This window comes from Phoca vitulina, unplaced genomic scaffold, assembly GCF_004348235.1.
Source record: "Phoca vitulina isolate PV1807 unplaced genomic scaffold, GSC_HSeal_1.0 scaffold21, whole genome shotgun sequence".
In the NCBI taxonomy this organism is placed as follows: domain Eukaryota; kingdom Metazoa; phylum Chordata; class Mammalia; order Carnivora; family Phocidae; genus Phoca; species Phoca vitulina.
This window is the reverse complement of record NW_022589724.1, coordinates 16,664,475-16,678,641: the sequence shown is the minus strand read 5'-3', so window position 1 is coordinate 16,678,641 and position 14,167 is coordinate 16,664,475. Positions and strand designations below refer to the sequence as shown.

Sequence of the window (14,167 nt, the reverse complement as noted above, 5' to 3'; positions counted from 1 at the left end):
TACCAATTTGGATGCCTTTTTTTTTCTTTTTCTTTTTTTTTATTATGTTATGTTATGTTAGTCACCATACAATACATCATTAGTTTTTGTTGTAGTGTTCCATGATTCATTTTTTGAGTATAACACCCAGTGCTCCATGCAATACATGCCCTTCTTAATACCCATCACCAGGCTAACCCATCCCCCCACCCCCCTCCTCTCTAAAGCCCTCAGTTTGTTTCTCTTGTCTCTCATGGTTCGTCTCCCCCTCCGATGTCCCCCCCTTCATTTTTCCCTTCCTTCTCCTAATGTCCTCCATGCTATTCCTTATGTTCCACAAATAAGTGAAACCATATGATAATTGACTTTCTCTGCTTGACTTATTTCACTTAGCATAATCTCCTCCAGTCCCATCCATGTTGATGCAATGTCTGATGGCTGAGTAATATTCCATTGTATATATGGACCACATCTTTATCCATTTATCTATTGAAGGGCCTTTTTTTTCCTTTTTGTTGTGGGCTACCTTTGTCTATTACTGCATACATACATTCACCATTTATACCCAATATGCAGCCACCTTGCACAGGCTTTTGTTCCTTGCCTTCAAAGAATATGTGTGTGTGTGTAATGTAACCCATATATGTATGCCTGTATGTGTTCATGTATGTATATATGTGTATATAGATGTATATGTATGTGTGTACATATATATGTATGTCAAAGGGAGTATTTTAGAGTATAGATTACAAGGTAGGGTCTTTTGTTTGACTTATACAAGCTCTTTTTTTTAAAGATTTATTTATTTATTTATTTATTTGAGAGAGAGAGAGAGTGTGTGTGTGTGAGCAAGGAGGGGAGGAGCAGAGGGAGAGGGAGAGAGAGAGAATCCTGAAGCAGATTTCCTGCTGAGTGGGGAGCCTGACATAGGGCTGGATCCCAGGACCCTGAGATCATGACCTGAGCCGAAATCAAGAGTCGGCTGCTTAACCGACTGTGCCACTCAAGACACCCTTAACTTACACAAGTTTAAGAGCAAATTTAAGTCATTATTTCCAAATTGCTTGATTATAATCAAAATCTGAATTTTCAGCCTCTCCTGAAGAAGACCTGACATTCTTGTACCACTGGCTTTTAGATCCATTTGGCAAGAGCTGGCTGGAGCTGGCCTGCAGCTACTCCAGTCTGACAGAACCCGTGGTGCCAGGTCACCCCAAACTCCATCGTTCCCCAACATTAAGGCATTTTCTATGGACCAAGTACAGCTTTTTTTCTTAAAGGTGCTATGGATTTCTTTGAATTTCTCTCTGTCCCCATACCTCCCTCTCTCTCTCTAATAAAATAAAAAACAAAATCTAGGCCAGGAGGCCAAGAAGCTGCTCAGCTAGTCTCTCCCATTAATATCACATACCTGGCCCCTGTGGGCATTAATGACCCCTGTTAGGGGCGGGGGGGGGAGGGGGTTGGAGGATGCCTGGGTGACAGGGATATTAGCATTTTTTTTCTTTTGAATTTTAATGTTTAAGCATTCTTTCCTAGGACAAGTCAGGCCCTGGCTAAGCATAGCATTTTTATCTACATTAATTTATTCAATTTTTACAACAACGAGGTGGGTTCCATTGATATTCCTATTTACAGATGATGTCACTAAGGCCAGAGGCATTGAGTGGCTTGCACAAAGTCAATGGCAGATAAGGGTGGATTCTGCATTTGAACCCAAATCTCCATCAGTCCTAAGGGCCCAACTTTTATCCGCTAGGCTGAACTGTCTCTGCGTCTGATTTGTCTCTTTCTCTCCTGGCTGCCGATACCATGGCTGGCATATTGTAAAAATGCTCTGTCAGTATGGGTAGACGAGTGCAAACAGAGGACCTGGGGTAGGGGGATTGCTTGCATGCACCTGCCTGTGTTCCTGGCCTGCACATCAGCACCAAGACACATCGGCATCCTACAATTGGAGAGAAAGTAGCTGTCTTTCTCTCTGTTCACCCACAGGGAGCAGCTTTGTGGTGAGTGAAGGGAGCTACCTGGATGTCTCAGACTGGTTAAACCCGGCCAAGCTGTCCCTGTATTACCAGATCAACGCCACCTCCCCATGGGTGAGAGACCTCTGCGGGCAGAGGACGACAGATGCCTGTGAGCAGCTCTGCGATCCAGAAACTGGTGAGCTGTGGGCTAGGCTGGGGATGGAGGGAGGGAGGAGGCAGGCTGCAAGATGGCCTGCATGCCTTGTACCTGAAGAATCATGGCCTCTGAGCCATGGACAAAGGGTTTTACCTGAAGGCCCATCCGTTCCATTGGCGGTTAAACCATGTGCTGCTATCACTGGGCCAGGGAGAAAGTTCTATAAAACCAGAGAATCCCAGAAGTAGAAAGGACCACAGAGAGCATCTGGTCTGGTTTCAGCAAAGCAAGGTGTCTGAACATCATCAGGCATCCCTGAGCTCAGATCCTATCCACCTCTTACTAGCTGGATGTCCTTTTTCTTTTTTTACCAGTTTTACTGAGATATAATTGACATATAGCATTTTTAAGTTTAAGGTGTATGCTGTGATGATTTAATACATGTATACACTATAAAATGATTACCACCTTAAGACTCATTAACACCCCCATCAATTCATATACCATTTTTTTATGGTGATAATGCTTAAGATCTACCCTCTTAGCAACTTTGAAGTATATAAAACAGAATCGTTAAGAATTCACTATGTTGTACATAAGATCCCTAGGACTTACTCATCTTAAATGGGGAGATGTTGGTCATAGGGTACAAACTAGCTGGGTGTTCTTCAGAAAGACATTTCCTCTGAGTACCAGAGAATGAAAATAGCATTTAACTCACAAGGCTGTTGTTAGGATTAAATGAGATAATGCATGGAAAGCCCCTAGTATATTCATTTACTCCTTCATTTGATAGGTATTTATTGAATAGGCAGACACTTCCCTAGGCATTGAGGATATAGCAGTGGACAAAATTGGCATAATCTTTGCCCTGATTAAGTTTATATTCTAAGGAGACATTCAATCTGCACTGTCTAACAAGGTAGCCACTAGCCACAGGTGGCTATTTAAATTTAAATTAAGTAGAATTAAATAAAGTCAGCATTCATTTCCCCAGTCATGTTAGCCATCTATCAAGTGCTGTGTAGCTCCATGTGATCAATGGCTACCTCTTGGACAACTCAGATATAGAACATCCCCAGCCCTGCAGAAAGTTCTGTTGGACTGCAATAGACCAACAGGAAAGTATATGTACTGTGTCAGGTGATGATGCATGCTGGGGGAGCGCACACAGCATAGGTGATGCTAAGGTGGGAGTGGAAGCGGAGCCATTATTACATGCAGTGGTCAGGGGAGGCTTCTCTGAGAAGGGGACATTTGAGTGGGCACTGCGAGGCAAAGATGGAGGAAGCCATGTGACTATTTGGAGGGGACGGCGTTCTACGCAGAGGCAACGACAAGAACCAGCATGTTGTAGCAGGAGTTCAGGAGTGTGCCATTAGTTGAACAGGAGGAACAGTGTGGTTGGATGGAGGTGAGAGAGGGGAGGAGTAGGAGGCAAATGTGAAAAGCAGAAGATTGGGTGGGGGTGGCTGCAGGGAGTTATATAGGATGACAAGGACTTAGGATTTCACTCTGAGTGTGATGGGATGTCACTGGAGGATTTTGAGCCCAAGGAGTGACATCATGTGGCCTGCATTTTAACCAGAAGCACTCTGGCTGGTGCATGGCAAATTGACTTCACATTCAAGGGAACTATTATCCCAACATAGGCAAGAGTTGGCAGTGGCTTGACCCATAGGGTAAGGGGCAAAGATGGTGAAATCCTGGACATTCAGAGGGTAGATTTGACAGGACTTGTTATTGGATATGAAAGGTGAGAAGTATAGAGGGGTCAAAGATGATTCCAAATGATTCAATCTGGACAGTGGGTGAAAGGACATCTCTTTCATTGAGTCAGAGGATGCTGTAGGAGGGTTGGGATTGAAGTGAGGGGGATCAAGGGTGCTGTTTGGGATGTAAGTTCAAGTTGACTACTAAACATCAAGTAGAGATAGAAAATAGGCATTGGAATCCAAAAGTCCAATTCAAAGAAGTTTTAGCTGGAGATAGAAATTTATGAGTCAACAGCATACACTTGGTATTTAAACCCAGGAGACACTGTCTTATTTATAGTAAATGCTTAGGAAATGGACCATCTCTTCTTCATCGTTGTTGCTCAATAAATGCTGGTTACTAATGTGTACAAATAGGGAAATAGGAGTTGGAGAAGAGAGTTGCCAAGGTCCCAGAGCAAGTTAGAAATGAAGCTATTCTTGCTCCCAGTCCTGTGCTCTTCCCTACAACTTATATTGCTATAGTCTCTCTGGAACTTCATCCCTTTCTTCATTAACAAGAGTCTGACCATCTTGCCTGGAAAATCCATTGCATGATGCCCATGGGGCAGCCCCTGTGCAGTGGCCCAGGTCAAGGGTGTGCTCCCTCCTACCCCAGCTCTCCTTCACTTCTCCATGGGGCAATAGCTCAGGAGCGAAGGGAGAGCTTCTCCAGGCTAACCCTTGAGCCTCTGCAGAGCTGCACAAGGATTTGGCTTTCTAACCACCATCTCCTCTTACCCTTTAGTTGGGAGCCTGTTTAGACACTTTTGCAGCCTTTGCATAGGCCTATTGGGGAAGCTATTTGGAAAATGCAAAGCAACTCTAGTGTACCATTTGACCAGACAGCTGAATCTTCTTTCTCTTAATTAAAACATTTAGGCTTTAAGGCACTGTCACCCTAAGCAGTACCTTTTTATTCCCAACACACACACACACACACACACACACACACACTCACACATGCACATATGTACACACACACATGCATATTTATACACACACACACACACACACATTCTTGATTATCGTCACACAACAGCCAGGAAAGGCCTTGTAGAATTATGTGCCTCTGGATCTGATCCTGTACATTCTCTTTTTTTTTTTCTTTTTCTTTCCTTAAAAAGCAGGCAGGATTATGGTGGGAGGGATCACCACTTTTCCCTCCCCACACAAAGCCCCCAGCTAGCAGAGTGGTGAGTACCTGAGGGTCTGACCTTCTGGTTTCCCAGCTGATCTGCCTTCAGGTGTAGGTTCATTGTTTCTGATGATCTTTTCCGTTAGCTGCAAGCTTGAGGGCATGATTCCAAACAGTGGGTCATTCAGGAAGGAGGCATGTGTTAGCCAGTTTTGGAAATGATCAACTCTCCTACCAGTATCCCCTAGAATTAAACACACACACACACACACACACACACACACACACACACACACCCTACAGAGCTGAAAATGCTACTAGAATCCACTGGGTTGACCTTCTCAACTTTAATCCACTGGGTTGACCTTCTCAACTTTATCATTGATGATATTGATGCCAGAGAAGAAAAGTGAGAGGATCAAAGGCACATAGCCAGCAGATAGAGGGCCAGGATTCCGACTCAGGAGCCTGTGCTCTTGACCAATGCTTCTCAAGCCTCTGCAGGTCTAGTGTGGGTTTAAGATGGCACATTTCTAAAAAGCTACCAGCTATTGCTGATGCTTCTGGCCAAGGACAACTCTTGGTGCACCAAGGCTCTAAACATTCTTCCTCCCAGATAGTCTTCTCATTTTCCACATGAACAAGAGAAGTCCCAGCTGCCATATTTGTTAATTTATTTATCTGACAAAGCTATGCTCATGTCTGTCACTTTATTTTCTACCTCTCTTTGCCACATACCTTGGACTCTGAGTACACTGAGACCTGTAATTCCCTGAAGGCACCATACCCTCTCATGCCTACATCCCTTTGATGGGGTGTTTCCTCCCTCTTGAAATGTCTTTCTCCCCCTTTTACTGGGAGATCAAGGGTTCTTTTTTTATTTCCATTCCATTCAGCCCAGACCCCTGACTCTATTGAGGAGCCCTCCTCTCTGCTCTCATAGCCTCTATACTTCCCTACGTCATAGTTCTTGTCATTGTTCTTTCCTTGTCTGGGTCTGTCACCAGACTGTAAGCTTCGTTAAGGGCTGGTGAAAGGGGATTCAAAGCATGTGTCTTGCTTATCTCTGTATCTTTAAAACTTAGCCTATTGCTGACATATAATTAGTGCACAGAAAGTCATGAAAGGATTAAGGAAGGAAGGAAATTTGTATGCTCCTTGAAACAATTTTATACACCAATTTTTAGTTTCTTCCTCCATATCCACTTACATATGAACTCAGATTAAATATTTCCCAGCTCTAGAGAAATTGGATACCAGGAACCATCCAGTAGCCAGACAAGCTAGAAGGCTCTGGCTTCATCCTCGCATTCAGCCACATCCCTAAGAGCACTCTCCTTTCAGTCTTCACTCTGCTCAACTTCACAATAGTCCTCTCAAACACCCCATGCAAAGTTTGACCTTCTGACTAGAGTTCAGGCTCCTTTCTCTACCTGGAATGTCTCCCATTCTCTAATCATCTACTTTGTAAAATTCTGTTCACTGATTACCTCTCTTTCCCTCTTGGTAGAATGGATGACTTCCGCAGTATCATCAGAGTTCTCTGTTGACTACAAATCTGATTAAAACTTGAGTTATTGTTTGGAAAGTTGCCTGCCCTACTAAAATGTAAGCTCCTTAAGAGCAGGGACTGTATCTAATTTACTCCTGTATCCTTCCCACCCCAATGTCCAGCAAAGAACCTTACTCTTACAAGTCACTCAAGGCATATGTGGATGGGACTATCTACAGGTAAGGAGTGGAAATGGGAACATAAGATCCCTGAACATATTTTCATGGGTATTGACTCAGACCCATTTTGTAAAAATTTATTTCAATTTGTTAGATTCAATTCAAACAAGATTTTCTTAATTCCACAACTCATAAGTCTTGTGTGTTAAGTGCTATGGGAAATCACAGACAAATTGGACAATGTTCCTGCCTTCATGGATTTCACATTTTCACAGGGATAAAAATAATATGCTCATATATAGCTATTATAGAAGACACAATGTGGGATAAATCAAGAACAGACATTAAAAAAGTAGCTCATGCCTGGAGAAAAGGGAGAAATGTATTCTGGATGGGGATTTCAGAAGATACATCATGAAGTGCCTGACCTTTTAGCTGAACCTGGTAGAATCAGTGGGGAGGATGAGTAGGATGGGTCCTTTCACAGAGGGATCTTAATGATTGAAATCAAGAGGAAGAAAGTTTAGAATTATTCCAAGAACCAGAAAGCAGTATAGCTGGGCTGGCATCTAGAGAATGTGCTGCACATGAGGTGGTGGAGGAGAACTAGGGAAGAGGCAGGTGATGAAGTTGGAAAGGTAAGATGAAGAGAACTCACAGAGAGATAAAGATCTGAAGATTCTGTGAGCCACTAAGGGATTTAGTAAGACTATATTGGACACTGGAAAAGGGAAACTACCTTCCACATCTGTCCAGTTGTTTGGGGGAACAACTAACTGTCCAAGGGAATAGCTGGGCCTCCCCTCCTTTACCTCCCATTGGGAATTAGACTATGGGGGAAGTCATGGAAAGACTAAACCCCCAACCCCTGCACACACTCGGGCCTTAGATCTGTCAAAAGTGGCTTTGCTTCCCTTCAGTAAGCTCCTCCTTCTGTGGCGGGATCCATTGAACTGAACAAAGTCATAGAGTCCCAACATTGCTCATCATGTCTTAAAGCTTTAGGGGACATCCCAATGAGAAGGATCATTCCTCTAAACTGACCAAGAAGAAGGAGAAAAGTCGAGATGTAGTGCTGCTGAAGAATATATAATTGCCATGATGCATGGATGAACTTGGCCAAGTTTTCCTGGCTGTGCGCCATAGCCCAGCTCAAGTGTGTTCTTCTGGGGATTTCAACAATTAGTACCACCCACAGGGATGATTATGGAATTGGATACATGGTGTGCTGGAGCTGGCCTGTATGACAGCTCATGAGACTCATGAGAGTTGATTGTTATCCTCTCTTCCTAACTCTTTGTTTGGTTATGTCATGTAAATAGCTTGAAAATTGGCTATGATGAAAGTATTTATATCAACAAAATTGGTTAATGTTACAAATCATGGCTGATTTTCTTTGGAAAGCCAGTGATTAAACATTTACCTTCATAATGGTGAATGGGATGAGAACAAACCAATACAGGACCAAGGCAAGGAAGGGCTTCATTGAAGGCATAGAGAAGGCCTGAAAATGTTGCCAGCGGGTGGTGTTGTGCTCCTTTCCAGAGTAGGCTACTACCATCACACTTCATCTCTGAGGACAGAAGCGAATATTCAAGAACTTCTTGCTATAGTCCCATGTAATGCAGCACCAGAATGTTTAAATGATCAGGCTTTGGCTCTTCAAAATGTCACCATTGGTAAATCCTATGGTGAAACAGCTTTACTAAAGCTCTGCACATGTGTGGTATCGTGTTAAATTCTGTACACAAAATCTTTGACAATATGGCTTCAAACCACACAAAGCAAGTAATGGCAGAACACTAATGCATTTAGTCACTAAGTCATTCATCTCTTTATTTATTCATTCAAGCATTTAGTGAACCAGAGTAGAATTGGAATAACCTTTTGAGTCAGACCAGGTTCAGATCTTTGCTTTTCTGTTTACTGGTAGTAGGGCTTTGAGAAAGTCATTTAATATAGTCAAGCTTGATTTTTTATATATATGAAAAAATGAGAGTAAGTCTTCTTTGGCAGGGGGCTGTGAGAATGAGATGAAAAATCACATTTCAAATACATTCAGCACAGTATCTAATGTATGGTGAGCACTCAAAACATTGTGTCTGCTGTTAATTCTATAATCAGTTATGCAGTCCCTAGGGCCTTCATGTAATTAACTCAATGTATTTTTCAATTAATTTAATAAATATTTCATGAGACACCTCTAATCCAGCATTGTGCACTGGGTTAAATTATTTAAGAAGAAAATAGGATGTTGTCCCTGACCTCTGGGAGCTGACCACCTATCAGAGAAACTTACCATAACCTGGACATTCCTATCCACTGGCCTTTCATTTAGTCCTTGTGTGACTTTGAAACTAGTGCAATGGGAAAAGTCCCAGGCTCTCAATCCTGGTGCCAGCTTGGCCACAAATTTGTCACTTGACCTTGAGTATGGCATATGCTGTGAACTTCATATTCATTCTCTCCAACAAAGAAATTAGTGGAAACAACTTTTAATGCAAGAAAGACCCCTAGCGATCATCTTGTCTGATCTAATGAGGAGACTGAAGGCTACTGAGGCTAAGCAAGTTGCCCAGTGTCGCTCAGTAAATTAGTGGCAAGATATGAATTACAACCCTGAATAATTCTTAAGATATTTCTCAGCTCAAAATTCATGTTTCTATGACCTTTTGAGCACTAATAACTTACAGCATAAGTATGATTGAAACAATTTGTAAATGGCAGTTAAAGCAGATTGAATTTTCTTTTCAAATTGATATGAACTTCAGTCATGTTCCCCATCATATTCAGTTTATTTTCATGTCTTCAGCAGCCACTTTTCATTTGCAATAAGATATCAAATGAGAATACATTGAGTGTAATTATATCATATATATGTCTTATATTGTACTAAATATTTCTAATGCTTATAGATTACTCCTGGTATTTACTAAGCCTTGTATTATTAAAGTTTAATGGGACACAAGGACTTTATGAAGTTGTAAATTCAAGAATTCACAGAGATGGAGAATGTCCCTGCCTTGAAGAAGATTGTAGCATGGGTGTTTCCAGGTACCAGATATATAGGATCTAAGTAAATTAGTGCACAGTTAAATAAATTGAGATTTATCTATAGAGAGCCAACTTCCTGGCAGACCAGAGAGGAGAGATTTGTGTATGAGAAAGGTTTTATTAAAACTTGTCCTATGCTCATCATGTTTATTGCTGTAGCTCAGTCACTGAAACAGTTCCTGAATCAATGCATCTTTTCTTGGACGAATGAATGAATGAATGAATGAGTGAATGAGTGAATGAATGAACGAACAAATGAACAAACGAAAGAGAGAGAAGCAAGTTTCATTTGGTGAAATGTGAGGGCTTGGTCAATGGGTTGGGTGCATGGTTCTGGTGTCAGGACCATGGATAGCTCTCTGGGCGTTGACAGTGGTATTTTGGCTAGGGGTTTTTGCTAAACTTTTACCTGGTACAGCTCTCTTCTAGAAGTCACCTTCTCCTTTGAGATGGGTACCACTAGTCATTTTTGAACTCAAATAAAGTAAGCTCTATCCTTTACCGGTTTAGGATTAGTGTGTCCAACTATGTTCTTTCTCCAGTGGGCATCAACTAGGGAAATCAAACCTCCATGAAGTGAGTCACTCTTAATCCTCAGAATTCATAATGATCTCTACATTACCATTCCTTGGTCCAGAAGTTTACTAGAACCCGAATTAAACAAAACTCATCTAAACTTACTGTCAATTAATGAACCCTGTGCCTCATTATTCAGACATGTGAGATAATGAAATCAAACTTAAAAAAGAAATATTTCCAACAGAAGCCATTCAAACAACAAACCGAGTTTTTTTTTTTTTTTTTCTGTTTAAAGACCATGAAATGAATGTTAACCATAAAATACCATTTATCTCATCAGATTGATCCATTTGATGCAGGTTCATTGCCGATATATTATAGATGGGGGTGTTAGACAATGGCCAGAGATAACTTACAGTTAAGAGAGGCGTGGTGGAGTTTTGGTACCATATCAAGGGGTGCATGAATACTGGGGTAACAATGACAACATCTGCAATTTATTATGCACTTATTGCGTACCAAGCATAATTGCTGTGGCTTTCTATAACTATCTTGGGCTTCATAACAACACGTCTATGTAGTTATTGTTGCTTCCACTTTCCATACAAGAAACTATGTCTTAAAGTTGGTTGGATGAAATTCCCAAGGTCATATATTTACTAAGTATCACAGCTGGGATTTGGACCCAGACTGAGTAAGAAGCTACTATTTGAGGAGTCTGTGTTTGAGAAGTTTGCTTAGCATTGAGAGGAGATAGGCATTCTGGCATTCTCTCTTTGATAGGTATTTGCAAAGAATTCTCAGAGGTAGGCATGAATCCTTTGGACAAAGAATTTAGAATAAGTTGGCTTGAAAAAATAAAAGGACCCAATTGGATTGGGGACAAGGGAGATATGCAGAAGTCAGGGTTGGAACTGTGACAGCATTTATGAGTTGTAGGGAAACCATTTTATATCTCTTTTCAGGAGTCTTGCTATATTTGGTCTAGATGTGTTGTAAAATATTATGTTGTAGAAGAGGGTTGAGGTCTTTTGAAGAAGGACAATCTGTGTCAAAGATGAGGTCATAAAATCTCAGAAAGCCCACAACAGAAAGCAGCAGGACTGACTGTTCACAAATTTGGAAGGACAAGAAGGTTAGAATGGGCTGCACAAGAGACTGAAAATATTTTCTTACTGGGAGCTTGCCAGCCTCAGTGAAAGTCCAAGGTAACCTTTGCTGCTGAACTTGAAAGAAAGAGGTTGTGAGAGATCACAAGTGTCATCTGGTAAAGTTGCAAAAGGGAAGATAACTTGAGGTATCTCTGATTATGACCTCTGGGATGAATATGCCAAAAAGAAGGGAAGCTCTCCACTTTTAAGACTAGTTTCATCGTCAAAAATATAATTTACTGGCATTTAAATTAGGGACTATATTTAATTTTATTCAACAAGCGTATTACAAAGATAGATCGGTTTCTCTATAAATGGTAGCTGTCCTACTATTTAAAAAGATTCAGAAACTTCTAAATATATCTGTAATACTTTATGACCAGTGAACTATCAAGAAACAAAAGTATGGAAAAGGAAGATGATGGTCAAAGTAGAGGTGGGGAGCTTTGCTCAGTGGCAGTATCGTAGCCAATGAGGTTTATCCGAGGCACGATTATTGCTAATTGAAAAGTAGAGGTGGGGGCTGGGAGTTTTCATAGGATACAAAGCCATGTTGTGAAGTGGTCCACACTGGATAATGGTCAATCATTTCCGGTAGCCATTGTGACAGGGTCTTCGCCGGTGCTGTTCCCTCTGCATGCAAAGTCTGCTCTCCACCCACCTTCACTCCTTATAAGCCTTATTCTTCCCTTTCTTCCCTTCTCCTTATCCTTCATGGTCCAGTTTAAATGTCTCATCCTCAAGGTTTTTGCTGACCTTCTAGACTCAGTTATTCCCTATGTTTTATGCAATATTAGTATACTTTATTTTCCTTTAGAGTAAATAATGATAACTAACAATAATAATGCCCATTGTACAGTATAAAATATGTCTCTATGGACTTCACATATATCATTTAATCCCTTCAATAGCCCTAGAAGGTAGATACAATCATATTTTAACTGAAGCAAGACATAGTCAGATACAAGTGCCAATATTTTACATACCACTAAGAAAAAAGCCCATTAAGATATTAATAACACACAAATTCTCATTTCAAGGGTGTGAAAATGTGGAAAACTGTGTGTCTTAGAATTGGTGTAACACCCTATTATTACCATTTTACAGATGAGGAAACTGAATCACCTAAGTTAATGGATTTTCCCAAAGCCACACATCTAGGAAGTGGTAGAGTCTAGATTGGAATCCTAGAACTTGGGCTTGAGAGTGTATCCTCTTAACCCCTGATCTGTGCTATCAGTACAGAATCACAATGTCTAATTATATGTTTGTTTGTATGATTCTGTGTTCAAGTCCTCGCTCTCCAAGAGACCATATGCTATATAAAGGCAAAGATTGCACCTGTGGTATGTACCATTTAACCCCAAGCCCAGCAAATTGTCTAGTATGCTGTCAATGTTTAATAATGAATGATGGAATGAGTGAATGAAAGAAGAAATGTTGGGTTTAGGGACAAATCCCATGGGCTTCACTACTAGATTTGCAGTTTTGACTAATAGTGTGACCTTTGACATGTCACTTTGTTCTCTGGGCCTCAGTTTCTTTATTTATAATACAAAAGGAAATTACAGTTGACCCTTAAACAACACAGGTTTGAACTGTGCAGGTCTGCTTACATGCAGAATTTTTTTGAGAAATGCAATACGGTAGGTGTATTTTCTTTCTTACGATTTTCTTAATAACATTTTCTTTCTCTCGTTTATTGTAAGAATACAGTATATAATACATATAACATGCAAAATATGTGTTAATTGACTATTTATGTTTAATCAGTAAGGCTTCCCAGAATTAAGTTTTTGGAAAGTCAAAAATTATACATGGATTTTCAACTGTGCCTGGGGGCTGACATCCCATCTCTCATGCTGTTCAAGGATCAGCTGTACATTAGATTTTCTGAGTGCTCTCCAACTTAGAATGAGTATTGCAAATATGCATTGAAGGCCAATGCTCTGCCCAGCATTAAACTAGATAAAACATATTAAGCATTTAGCACAATGCCTGGTACACAAAGCTCAACGAATATTAAGTATTGTTACAGCTCTAGTCAAAGCATGAATTGAATGAAATGAGAATCGTAGGATTAAAAAAAACAGTTACTACGAACCTTAGCAGTTGGGTAGGGCTTCCTAGAGGGAGAGGGGCTAGACGTGGAGCATGAAGCAAAACAATGTTTGTGATTGAGCTACTGTGTCCAATATGGTACCTACTAGCCATATGTGGCTATTTAAATTAACATGTAAATTAATTCACATCACATTTCAAGTGTGCATTAGCCACATGTGGCTAGTGGCTGCCATATTGGAGAGTGTAGATGTAGAACATTTCCAGTACAGCAAGTTCACTTGGACAGTGCTGTGACAGAGTGAAGAGTAGAACTACATTTCATATATATGTCACTTCAAATTATTTATTGAGTGATGGGGCTGTGCTAGGTGTGGTGCTATGTGCTGATGGAGCTTACTCTGGTTTAGGGGTCTGCAAACTATAGCCCCAGGAAAACTGCTGTTTTTCATAAAGTTTTATTGAAACACAGCCATACTCATTAGTTTAGCTACAGTAACATGGTTGAGAAGTCATGACTCTGTGGCTTGCAAAACCTTAAATATTTATCAACTGGGCCTTTACAGGAAAAATTTGCCAACCCCTGGTTTGTCTAGTAGATTCATTTAATACTTTGACACCTGAGTTAAAGAACGGTTTTGGAATTTATTCATTCATTTGTGTGTTTCTTCATTTAACATTCAACTGGTATTTATTTCTCAATCATCTTAATTCAA

General features: G+C 40.7%; 1 protein-coding gene and 1 pseudogene across 6 annotated transcripts in view; both read left to right on the top strand.

Moving 5' to 3' along the window:
- ASTN2 (astrotactin 2) overlaps window positions 1-14,167 on the top strand; it is an 877,839-nt gene that overhangs the window by 393,418 nt on the left and 470,254 nt on the right. For all 6 annotated transcript variants that reach the window (XM_032419129.1, XM_032419128.1, XM_032419127.1 and 3 more), the window contains one exon: window positions 1,975-2,142. In XM_032419129.1, coding sequence (XP_032275020.1) covers window positions 1,975-2,142 — 168 coding nt within the window. The remainder of the gene's footprint in view (window positions 1-1,974; window positions 2,143-14,167) is intronic.
- Window positions 11,833-11,963, top strand: LOC116641447 (annotated as a pseudogene).